The 13,341-nt window shown below is 34.3% G+C and overlaps 1 protein-coding gene across 1 annotated transcript; it reads left to right on the forward strand.

Moving 5' to 3' along the window:
• The first annotated feature begins 4,462 nt into the window (after positions 1 to 4,462).
• LOC139890412 (uncharacterized) lies at positions 4,463 to 5,467 on the forward strand. Its single transcript, XM_071873297.1, has 2 exons — positions 4,463 to 4,652; positions 4,881 to 5,467. Exons 1-2 carry the CDS (start codon positions 4,463 to 4,465, stop codon positions 5,465 to 5,467), a joined length of 777 nt encoding a protein of 258 aa, XP_071729398.1.
• Positions 5,468 to 13,341: the final 7,874 nt, after the last annotated feature.

Raw genomic sequence — 13,341 nt, forward strand, 5'->3', positions numbered from 1 at the left:
AAAATAAAAAAATATGAGACGTCATGAAAATGGTAGATTTGAATTTTCATGGGTTTGCCTCAAAATCAATTTGGACTCTAAGCGGCAGTCAAATCGCCAATATATCAACATTTGTTGTTGCCTCAATAGAGCCGAATGATCAAACAAACTAATTTGAGAAAATCAAATTACAAAAAACCATAATCAAATTTAATAATCAACCACGTTAATTCACCAATTGATTTCTATACATAAACCATAATCAAATTTTTTTAAATATCAAACATTCAATTCAGCTAGTGGTTTTGTTTCAGACATAAACCATAATCAGATTAAATAATCAGCCAATTCAATTCAGCAAGTATTGTCCGTAAGGAACCGTAATAATTTTTTTTTAATAACCAACTCAAAAAAATGAAACAAATGTTTGTTCATTAATTAATTAAGATTATTATTATAAGGTAGCTAGAAGAGAAGCAGCGAGCCAGCAATCATAATTAGTTATTAGGTTAATTGAACGGAAGGGAACGAAGGACTGAAGAAAATGTAGGTTGATAGAGTCGAATATCTGTTCGTATATCATGATCCTCATAAATAAAGTTGGCTTCATGCAAAACGCCTTGTTTTAAGCGGTAGATAAACAAGCGTTCCCGAAATAACTCTGTTATTAATAAGTCGCCCGCGTCCTTGTTCCAATATCCTATAACCTTTATATTTGTATCATCAAGAGGCGGTTTTAAACCTAACCGACAATGGATGCCCCAACATTTTGTTTTATGATTCAGTAACCACACCTCTATGGAGCACATGGGCAGTAGTTCTTGATACACAAGTCCAACTTGACCATCTAGATCAACCAAATGCGTCCTAATCCCAAAATTAGGTAATGTAATAGGAGGAGGATCTATCAACCCAAATTCCTCTTTCGTCACGTCAAAATATATTACTTTCCTTACTACACGGATCGGCCAATATTTAAGACGATGACTAACCAATCAGTGCAAACATCCATTAGAAAATACACCTTCACCACTTATGGGATACGGTGGAACCTGGGGTATCTCCCGCCATGATGAATCCGTGCCCAATACATGTACCATGGTGCATAAATCCTCCTTCACCACATCATCAACATCATTAAACCTCCTAATAGTCTTTTGATCTCGAAGCACAACACACACCATTTTGTAAGTATTTGTAGAATCATCAAAACCAAGCCCGCATGCCTCGCGATCGTAATCAAATGATATATATGACCAAATTTTGATGGGTGGCAGCTTATAACATTGTTTCTTTAGAGGATTGATCACAAGTAAAACGATGGTGCCGTCTTCGATGATGTTGTCTTGTGATGAAATTATCATACCCTTGCAAGAACCTAAAATTATGTCTAGTAGATAAAATTTAGTACTCCAATCTTTAGTACGAAACTCCATATACGGAGGATTCTTTTCTGTGATCACCACTTGATGAAATTCTTCTTCTTCTTTAGTTACCAACAACATACTAAGTGATGCAGATGCACGCTTAGATTTTAAATGTACATTTTTTATCAAATGGAACATGAAGAGCATCGTGGGATCATCTTTCATAGCTCCTCGTTTGGCATTAGACATGATTTCAAGGTACAGATCGTTAATACACTTGCACCATACCTTGCTTACACATTGAAATCGAGCCAAAGATTTTAGAGGCATTCTAGACAAGATGTTGTATATGATGTCAACCGGCAACTCATCATCACCACCCACAATGTTATTTTTTGTCGATACAAGACGGCCGGTTGTTGGGTTGTTTTTTTGTTTTTTATGCTGATGATGATAAATAGAAAACCCCCCTGCAATGCAATACATTAAATCAAGTAGAGCGGTGGAGGTGAATAAAGTAGAGAGGCGTTGCTTAAGAAGCATTACACACATCAGAGTCTAAAAACAAACAAATACTGGAGTAATTAATTAATATAGTATGATGTAATAAATTAATAATCCTATCCTATACATAATAATCAAGAGCAATAAAGGTATTAATCATTCATAATTTGTTCATATTACAATGATTAAAAACTTAAACTTATACTGATATTTGCATGTCAAACAGATTAAGAGGGTATTATTTTGGTTATGATCAGATAGTTCTTAGATGTTGCTGATTGAAAGTCAAATACTTGCGATGGTATATATTTATTATATATATGCAGCTGTGATTATTATATAACCTAACAGATGAGTAATTTACCAAATCACTGGAGAAATTGCTTTTGATTATTATAACATTCAACTTTTTTATGCAATAAAGGTAATGTATATTCTAGTTAAGTTTTAAATAATTCAAACTAGCTAACCTTGGCGTTTTGGATACCGGAGCTGTTTGTTTCATCAGACCAAACAAGTCATACATACATAATACCCACTTCACATCACGTTCACATTTATTTAGTACAACAATAATAAAAACAAACTTTAAACACACAACTATGTTTCTTACCTAAAGTTTCCATCTTTTTCAGAGGGTTGTGAATGTCGGTATTTTCCAGGGAATTGTTGCAACGACGGACGATGGCGGCGTCAGGTACGATGGGGATTGCTTGTTCCATGTCTGTGCAAGGCATGAACCAGTTTATCACAAAGTAAAAGGAGGTGCACCATCAATCAATCAAAGTATATAAAATAAACAGTAACAACTTTATCAACAATACTCAAACCAATTAGAGTGACTATGATGTTTCATAAACACAAATTCATCTGCAAAATCAAAACCTAACAATCAAATCGTCTGAAAATTCGAATCCACAATTAAAAGTAACCAATAAAAATCATCAAAACATAACAATCAAATCATCAATTAGAAAAAATTGAGTGTAAACTTGTTCAGTCACCTGCGAAACAAATCAAGCACTGCTTCTACTTGTGAATCGTTCTAGGTTTCAGAATCGGGAGGCGTAACTATTGATTTTATTCTCACTAGTTGCAAATTAATGGAGTAATAATTACTGCAGTCATGTAATACGAACAAGGGCTGACCAACGAAGCATTGCTTCAATGGTACCGCGGTTACACTTGTGTACTCGTAGGGCTAGAGGTCTCGGGTTCGAACCTCATCACCCGCTCTAGGAATTGAAACATTATTCCTTGAAGGTGGCCCAAAGGGAAGGTTTTACCGACCCGCTCCGGGACTAAGATCCAGCCCGCCTGCCCCTCGGGATGGTTTAAGGGTCGGATCCTCATAGTGTGGTTCGGGTTTCCTGCCCGAAAGCGCGTGTGTGTGTGTGCAAATGATGACTAGGCTTTGGTCCGGACTGATGCAAGCTTGCCTTTCAAAAAAAAAAAAAAAAATACGAACAAGGGCTGAAGATGTTGGTTTGTACCAATTGGGGTTCTCTTTATCGTTCGACTCCTAAACATAAACAAATAAACAAAATATATACGAATAATTAATTATTAATTAATTATTAAATATACTTATTATTATTAAGTACTCCGTATAATATATTTAAATTTTAATTTTAAATATACTTATACATCACTTCACTTCAAGTTTTTGATCGTGTGGCAGTCTGCACGACGGCTGTGGCAGACAGCTGGCAGACTGCGTGGGGACCACTCACACTTTTCCAGCTTTAGCATACCAAACAGTACGACATAGCAAGAGCATATTCCATTTTATCGTATTACGTGACACTAAAGGACAAAGGTGTCCACCTATGAATAGGGCATCAGACCCTCATTACAACACACGTTACACACATTACATTCGTCACACACACTTCCACTCACAAATCACTTACGATTATATTATCATCACTATCATCGAACCCTAACCCGCGCTACCGGAGTCTTAACAGCTTCTTAAGCTTACTTGTAACGTTCTATGAACATAAATCCTAACACCTCCCTTGAGCCATCAATCTCATCTAGCCTAATGATAGTGAGTCGACGCTTAACCACCCATCATCATCTCACATTGGAATTATTCACGGTATTCCAGAGCGAGAGTTAAACTCGAATCACCCTTATCTCCTCTTTTGTTGACCCCTCTTTTGTTAACCGAGTGCAGACCGAACCCTAAGGATTTAAACTATGCTTGATCAATCTATTGTCTTCACACTTCGTGATCATTTGTGCTTAAGAAAGTTGTAGTTTCTGTAAGATTTCTTAATCAAAAACTCCAGTAATAAGTTAGTAGCCTTAACCAACATCCTTACCTTTTTATTTGGATGAGGTGTAACCAAACGTTTCAACAAGCACGCCAACTAACATACGTTGAATTTCCCACAATGTTTGTTTGGAATAAGGACACTAAATTATGGACACCAAGGAAGAGAAAAACCAGATCCATTGGTCGAATACATCACGTGTCGCCACAAACAGGTGAACTATTTTATCTTCGAATATTGTTGAACAAGGTTAAGGGTCCGAAATCATATGAATAAATAAGGACGGTTGGTGGTAAGGTTTGTTCTACTTTCAAAGAAGCTTGCTATGAAATGGGGTTGTTGGATGAAGATCAGGAATATATAGATGGTATAAAAGAGGTCAGCACTTGGGGTTCTGGTCATGCTGTTAGGAATCTATTTGCACAACTACTTCTAACCGATAGTCTAAGTCGTCCAGAATACGTTTTTGAAAAGGCTTTTGAGTATCTGTTTGTCGACATAATTCATCAGCGCATGTCAGGTATGCTTTCCGACCATTAGTTGTAATTTAAAAAAAAAATGAAATGCTTAGAAAAAAAAATTATATATTCACATATAATCAACAATAGGTCTGGGAATAAGTTACATATCAAAAAAGTGTAATATTCAGTAAAAAAAATCGATACCTCATCTTTATGTATTGTCACATTGGCAGATTATAATTTATAGCAATACTAATATGTTTTCATTTATATTTAAATCAATGCAGCTATTCAACCAACGCCAGAGATGCTTCAAAACATGACATTGAATGAAATCGAAAAAATACTGCAATGTAATGGTAAATCGTTGACGAATTACACTTCTATGCCATTTCCTTCTTCGGTTGGTTTGGATTTATCAGAAAATCAGTTGATTATCGATGAACTATCATATGATATGTCATCACTTACATCTGACCACTCTATTCTTATTGATAAACTAACCGAAGAACAACGTAATGCATACGACACAATTGTCAGAGCAGTTCACGATAGTAGAGGCGGTGTGTTCTTTTTGTATGGTTACGGTGGTACTGGGAAAACTTTCTTATGGAGAACTTTATCAGCTACTTTTCATTGTAGAGGTGAAATTGTTTTGAATGTAGCATCCAGTGGAATTGCGGCTTTGTTATTACCTGAAGGTCGGACTGCACATTCCCGTTTTCTGATTATTTGGGATGAAGCACCCATGGTTAATAGGATTTGTATTGAAACTCTCGATCGTTCTTTAAGAGATATTTGTAGACCGATAAATCCTAACAGCATGGATACACCTTTTGGTGGGAAAGTTATAGTTTTTGGTGGTGACTTTTGACAGATCTTACCAGTTATTACACGAGGAACTCGGGAACAGATAGTTGGAGCATCTCTAAATTCTTCATACCTATGGGATCATGTTACTGTTTTGAAACTAACAGTTAATATGAGACTATTGGATGTTGGTTCCGATGAGTCTGAAGAAGAAAATCAGAGAAAAGTTGAAGAAATTCGTAATTTTGCATATTGGTTATTATCAATCGGTGATGGCACTTTGAATCCGACAGAAGATGGAATTTCAGAAATCGAAATGCCAGAAGATGTTTTAATCAAAGATGTTGAAGATCCAATTGGATCAATTATTAATTCCATATATCCACGGTTTTTAGAAAACCTTGGTAACCCTGAATATTATCAACAACGAGCAATTCTTGCCCCAACTCATGAAATAGTCAACATCATTAACGATCGAATGATGGAATCCCTTCAAGGTGAAGAAGTGTCATTTTTGAGTTCAGACAGCATATGTCAATCTGAAAGAGACTCACACTTTAACAATGAGTTATACAACACTAATTACCTAAACAACATCAACTTAGGTGGTTTACCAAAGCATGATTTAAAACTAAAGGTTGGTGTTCCAGTCATGCTTCTTAGAAATGTTGATCAAGCAGGCGGACTTTGCAATGGTACAAGATTACAAATAACAGAGCTACGTGGTAAAATTATTAAAGAAAAAATTTTAACGGGTACTCATGTTGGCACCATTACTGCTATTCCACGGATGCTCATCGTACCATCTGATAAAAGGATACCTTTTCGATTTCAAAGAAGACAATATCCAATCGTAGTTTGCTTTGCGATGACGATTAACAAAAGTCAAGGACAGTCATTAGCACATGTTGGTTTATTCCTACCGAAACCTGTTTTTAGTCACGGCCAACTTTATGTAGCTCTTTCTAGAGTTACATCAAAGAATGGACTGAAGGTTCTGATTATAAATAAGGACAAGGAATTATCTAATAAAACTACCAATGTTGTCTTCAAAGAAGTATTGCAACACATTTAGTGGTATGTTTCTATATTATTAATTATTACACTTTATTTTTTATTTTTTTACAACATTATGAACACATTATAAGTTACAGCTAACAGCAAATAGATTGTATATTGGACTAATATTGCAATATTTTTTTTGTCAGGCTGTTAAATTGATGCAATGTTCATGTAAACCTGCTTGCTGTTAGCACTTCAGAGATTTTGAAACAATTATTAATCAGTCTATACAAATCTCATACACCAAAACCATTCGGCTTATTTGGAATTATTTGATACGAAACTTTTTATTGTTTTTTCCTTTTTTTATGTATGTTCAGCAACTATAACTTAACTTATAACAACACGCTTTGTTTAATCTACTGTAATACATTTTCGATAGTTTCAAATATTATTTGTATTTAAAGCTTACTATAAGTTTTGTCAAACTGATGTTTATGGGTTTCCTATGAAAAACATTTAAAATATTCCTGAATTTAAAACATATTAATGAAAACTTTGTTTTTTAAAATATGGTGACCATCCAATTAAATAACTGTAAAACGATAACAATGAAGAACTCTATACATTAACAAACATCTTACTAAATTATACTCCTACAATCACGTAATTATGTTAATCTTACATAATGTTATCAGGATACTAAACATGAAACGGACCTTCAGGTAGAAAACTTTAAGGCTCATAAAAGCCCAGTTAATAATGCACAATAAAGAGCAAACACTAACAGGCCCAAAGACGTATTTAAAAACTTATTTAGTGATGCAGTTTATTCGATCAACTAGGGTTCTATCAAATGTAAACGTGTTTCATTGAAAACTTTGAAACTCATACCAGTTACAAAAAAATGGTGAAACAACTGTAAGTGTCTTATGTTAATCGTCTTTATATTTAGTTACTTAGATCATTGTTATTACATCATTTTAAAATTACGTTACATACAGATATCAAATGCTTGATTTGGTTCGTTAGACAATTTTATTAGTATGTAATTCAGATTTGATTTTCAAGTTATCGTGCTTATTTGCTTCAATTGACGACTGAAATAGTTTAGTAATCTTTAGTATACCTGCATTTAAATCTGTTAATTATAAATAACCTTTGTATATTTATTATCACAATCGATAATCAATAAAAAAATATGCTACTTTTTATCCATTTCTAATTACAAACAGATGTATTACTGTTACTGTATACGATATTTAGTTTTATATATTTGATCGAGTCTATTTTGTGATATGACATGATCAATTAATTAATGATAATGAACTCAACTATTGTACCTTCATTTCAATATAGAAACAGGTTTAATGTCGATTCTGTATCCTAAGACACCGCCACCTTCATTCACACATGTAATTTCCAGTGGCGTTCAGCAAGAAGTGGTATTAGAATTACTGTTTAATATTATATTATCACTTTCCTTCAACATATAATTTATTAATAACATTAACTTACTTTAAACATGTTCTTTTTTCAGCCTATGCCATTCAATTGGTTCAAGCTATACTACAATCAGTCTCTACCTACACATAATGTTTGGATACACACACTGCATGGATATAATGCAGAGGTCGGTTTAAGGTTCTCTAATGATACTGCAATGCTAAGTGTTGGCTGGAATCAGATTATTAATGATCTCAAAATTAAAGAAACTGATATTCTATGCTTTACTGGTATTGACAAAGGGAATTATGAGTTGGTTATATATTCAAGAAACATGATTCCAAAAAATTGGTTCAACATAACCGATAATTGGACTGATGTCATTGAACTGCAACGAAGATTATTTCTAATGGCTCCTTATAGAAGATTTCCTTCATACATGGCTTTTATTGATGCTGAAAATCAAACTGCCCTGGTATGCTAACTTTGTACGTTTTTTTGTCACTATAATTAATGCGTTATAACTACATTACTAAATGGTTTACTTAACATTATATTTATTGTGTTATTGTTATTTGAATTTTAACAAACACTTGATTTATACTTTTTTAGCTTAATAAATTATACTTAACCATTCATTTCATAACAGACTCTTACACAGAAATGTATATCGGCATATAAAGGAAGGAAGCATCCCACTGGTCACGTTTTCATTCACTATAATGGGTCATATAAGAAAAGGGTTGGCATATCAGTTGATAAAGAGAATTTGGTCATAACAGATGGATGGACAAAATTGGTCAACGATCTAAATTTGAAACCAGGAAATTTTCTCATTTTTTACGCACTGGATCATCTAAATATAGAACTGATTATCTATAACCAGGATGGTTGTGCAAAAGCCTCTAACTTAGCTTCTTTGGTGGAAAATATTGAACGACCGAAACTATTGCAAAAACAAGTAAATTTCTGGTTTTTCGTTATTTCGATACCTCGCGGAAATGTCTTGGTAAGATTTAATTTTCTAATAATTTGTTTCTTTTCGTAAAAGTCTAATTTAACATTTATGTGTACACAACTTACACTAATACATATCAATGCTGTTACAGCATGTAGACCACATAGCAGTAGTATTATGTATTTACATTTAAACTACTTTTCAATAATTTGTAGCGGTTGCCAAACGAAATGGTCTATCTACCGGGATTACGAAGTGGTAAAAGATTATCTTGCTTCAATTTCAATTCAAAGAAGTATAAATGGCGCTTGAAAAAAGAGAAATCGAAGAAGAAACCAAATCTTTGTGTCTCATATGGATTTAAACGCTTTCGCAAGGAAAATCGACTAACGCCTGGAAAAAAATACTTATTCAATTATTGTTATAAAGAGCGTTCTTTTTACCTATTTGGAGATGTCAACAGTAGATATCTTAGGCATTTGTTTTGAATAGTTTTAAGAACCCATTTTATTAAAGTTTAATGATGAGTATGCTATTAAATAAAACAATATTCGATAAACAACAAAGAGCTTAGGAAAAACACAACTCAAATCCATATTTGAATATACGTTTCTAATGAACTATAAAATATAAACGAATGAGTCCCCGTGCAACGCACGGGCTCATAAATCTAGTATACTTATACATCACTTCACTTCAAGTTTGAAAAAGACACGAGACGGGGTTGAGACAGTGACCTTAAAATGTCGCAACGAAAAAAATGGGGTCGAGACGGGGTCGAGACAGATTTTGACCAAAGTTGTCTTTTTATATATATTTCAAACATAAATATTACAAAGACAAAATTGCTGAAATGGTCTCTGTGGTTTGTACCAAAATGCTGGTTTCGTCCCTGTGTTTTTTTCCGACAGATTTGGTCCTAGTGGTTTCTCAATGTTGTTGATTTAGTCACTATTTCTGACGGCCATCAAAAAATTCCGTTAACTCCAGTCATGTGCCAGACATGTGAGGGTATTTTCGTCTGTTTCTTTCATTTATTTACAAATTGTTGAAATCGTCCATGTGGTTTGTACCAAAGTTGCTGAAATGGTCCATGTGGTTTGTACGAAAAGCTGGTTTAATCCCTACAACCACTTCATCGCTTTCAGATCCGGTGGTTTGGCGGTTAACAGTGGCGATGTATAAAAGTATCTCAAAACACCAAATTAAGCTACAAAAATTTTCAGAAAGTTGTGTTGAGTAATCTTAAACACGTCTACAATTTTATTTTCCCAAAAGCAAGAATAAAAATGCAAACAAAGTCGATTTCATTTTTTTAACATAAAAACAACGATAACTCAATCAATATGTGTAACACCGTACATTTTTTTTTTTAAATCACAACGGAAGGTGTTACGTTATTACAAAACCATAACTTAATAGTATCAAAATACAGACATCAGAGTGTAGCTTGTCAAACATATCCAAAAGCAACCACTCTCAAAACTATAGCATGCAAGCTTAACCTGTAAGGGAGGAACTGTGGGGGGGTTAGCATAAAGCTAAGTGAATGGGAATATTCGAACAATCATAGGTATCTAGCATCAAGCTAAGTACAAAGGCATAACAACAACAAGGTAAACCAGAATGGTAACACTAGGCTCAACGGCTTGTACGGGGTATTAACTACTAGCTGATCGGGCTAGAGTTTACCGAAAGTTCATTTTACTGTCTCCCTCGCATAGTATTCCGGACGCAGGGGATGCGTCATTCAAACTATACTACATGAATAGTAACTCTTGAACCCAACCTGACAGCAAGGTTGACCTTATGCTCAGCTTTATACCCAAAGCTGATTACCGACTAGACATCATAGCCGATAATACCCAAGTGCACATAATCATCACATAAGCATAAACATCATATGTTAACTCATCAGGTATAACATGGCAGGACAACAGTAGCATAAACCGCTACTACATACATACAACAGTTAAGATAGTCCCACTCACCTGATAAGCAGCAAGAACTCAGAAGTCTTATATTACTGAGCCTTCTTCGTTCCCTTATTACCTGAGAATATCATATCTCAAGTTAGCACATATCTAATTAATAATATCATCAATTCATATTTTTTTAAAAATCATGTAGTCTAATATATCCTATATATGACAAGTTTACATGGTTCCCCATCCAATTGCAACTATCTCACGCATGTAGAACGAGGCATACGCGCTATCTCATCATTTTGACTCAAATTAAAGTTTGATTCAGTGTTTCAAAACTTCACCATTAGAAAGTAAATCTCATTACATTTCCAACGGTAGCTTATTCATCAAAAACGGAGTTATGGTTTGAAAGTTACGGCCAAAACAAGTTTTCCAAAAAACTGCCAGACTGCAACCGCGCTGGAGCACCTGCAGCTGCTCGGTTGCACCTCCAACCGCCTGGTTGCACCCAAAATGGTCTGGATACACCCCGTAACCGTACGGATGCATCCTGCAACCGTACAAGAGCTGTTCATCAGCATCAGGTCGCTGTTTTTGTCATTTTGAGCCCCAAATCTCGTTTTTGCACTATTTTGACACTACAAATCACTTAGGAAACATATATAACTCATATACAAACATTTTCTAACATTAATTTGACATAAACAACACATTCAAATCACTTTTTGACACAAATTCCACTTTTATCAAAACCTAAACAAAAAACCCATTTTGCAAACTGATTTGGCTATGAAAATCTGATTAATTTACCTTGTTGGATTCGTGAAATCACAAGGAATGATTTCTCAACTTCAATTTAACACCAAAACGAGAATCAAGGGTTAGGGTTTGTGAGGATTTGTGTGTGTAAGTTCGGTGTTTGATGTTTCCAAAAAGGAAATAAGAGGAAGCCAGAGTTTTTTTAACACAAAGGGGTTTCCTTCATTGGGAGGAAATCTCTTCCGTGATTTACACGGGTATTTACCAGTTATCTAAAATACGAAACACCTCATTAAGTAGTCCAAATAAGGTCCAAATTAAATAAACAAACCTGTTCTGTGACCCTTGTCATAAACTGGTCTCAACTATGTAATTAAATAATTATAAACATATAATTATTAAAATAACATATAATAACACACAAGGGCAATTAGGATAATTACCACTAGGCCCAATGTGAGGTTGTTACAATATGAGGAATTAATGTCTTAATTTTGCATACACCATCACTAAGTGTTTTCAAAACTTTCCTCATTGTTAGATTTAGCTAGTTTGTTCTACAAATATAAATCGATTAAAAGTAAATAGAAGTCAAAATCGAGTTCTAAATCTGAAATTTAAACAAATTAAACAGGAATTCAAGTGTTCATAAAGATCAGAATTTTCGAATCGCAACACTGTTACCCAGACTAAACGAGATCTGAATCTGAAAACGATGAAATGGTTGTAGGGACGAACCCAGTTTTTCATACAAACCACATGGACCATTTTGGCAACTTTGGTACAAACAATAGGGACGATTTCAGCAATTTGTCAATATAGGAGAGAAATAGACGAAAATACCCTCATATGTCTGGCACATGACTGGAGTTAACGGAATTTTTTGTGGGCCTTCAGAAATAGGGACTAAATCACCAACATTGACAAACCACTGGGACCAAATCCGTTGAAAAAAAAAGCATAGGGACCAAGCCAGCATTTTGGTACAAACCATGGGGACCATTTCATCAATTTTGTCCATTGCAAATATAAATATTTCAAAGTAAACATATACATTAGCCTTTAATTTGAAATATTTATACTTGAAATGTTTATTTTTAAAATGTATTTAAAAAGTCAACGTTGGTCAACATTCGTCTCGAACCTCGTCTCAGGCGTTGTTGGCAGTCTTTTTAGCGTTGTTGGCCGTTTTTTAATCGTTTCTAGGTCTATTGCAACGGTAGCATAGTAAAGCAATTGCGACGCTTATCTCGACCGTTTTTTCAACACTCCATCTTTGTATAAGAAATAGTATATCTCCTATTTTTCTCTTCAGAACAAAGTTTGTTTGTAACACATAGTGTGACGATCGCTCCAAATCCATATGGACGAACACGTCATTCATTGATTTCATTGCGAGGTATTTGACCTCTATATGATACGTTTTATAAACATTGCATTCTTTTGAAAAGGCATACCATAAATGAATATTTAAATCAAAGGTTTTCGACATCTGATGATTTCTACATATAGACAATCACCATAAATAATAGTTTACAATAGTACTTCCGTTGACAATGCAGTCAAAATAAGATACATGGTGATGATTTGGTGAATGCAACGTTTCCTTGAAAAATATGTCATGTAAAACTCCATGCACATAGCTTGTCTAACATCTAAGCAAACAGCGGAAGACTTCTAGGAAACCTGAGAATAAACATGCTAAAAACTGTCAACACAAAGGTTGGTGAGTTCATAGTTTTAATGTTTCGTATAATCTGCATATAAAGGTGGATCACAAGATTTTAGTTGTTTCATCCATAAATGTTTATCAATAGATTATATAAAAGTGGATCACAAGATTTT

The sequence above is a fragment of the Rutidosis leptorrhynchoides genome, chromosome 2 (assembly GCF_046630445.1).
Source record: "Rutidosis leptorrhynchoides isolate AG116_Rl617_1_P2 chromosome 2, CSIRO_AGI_Rlap_v1, whole genome shotgun sequence".
Lineage (NCBI taxonomy): Eukaryota > Viridiplantae > Streptophyta > Magnoliopsida > Asterales > Asteraceae > Rutidosis > Rutidosis leptorrhynchoides.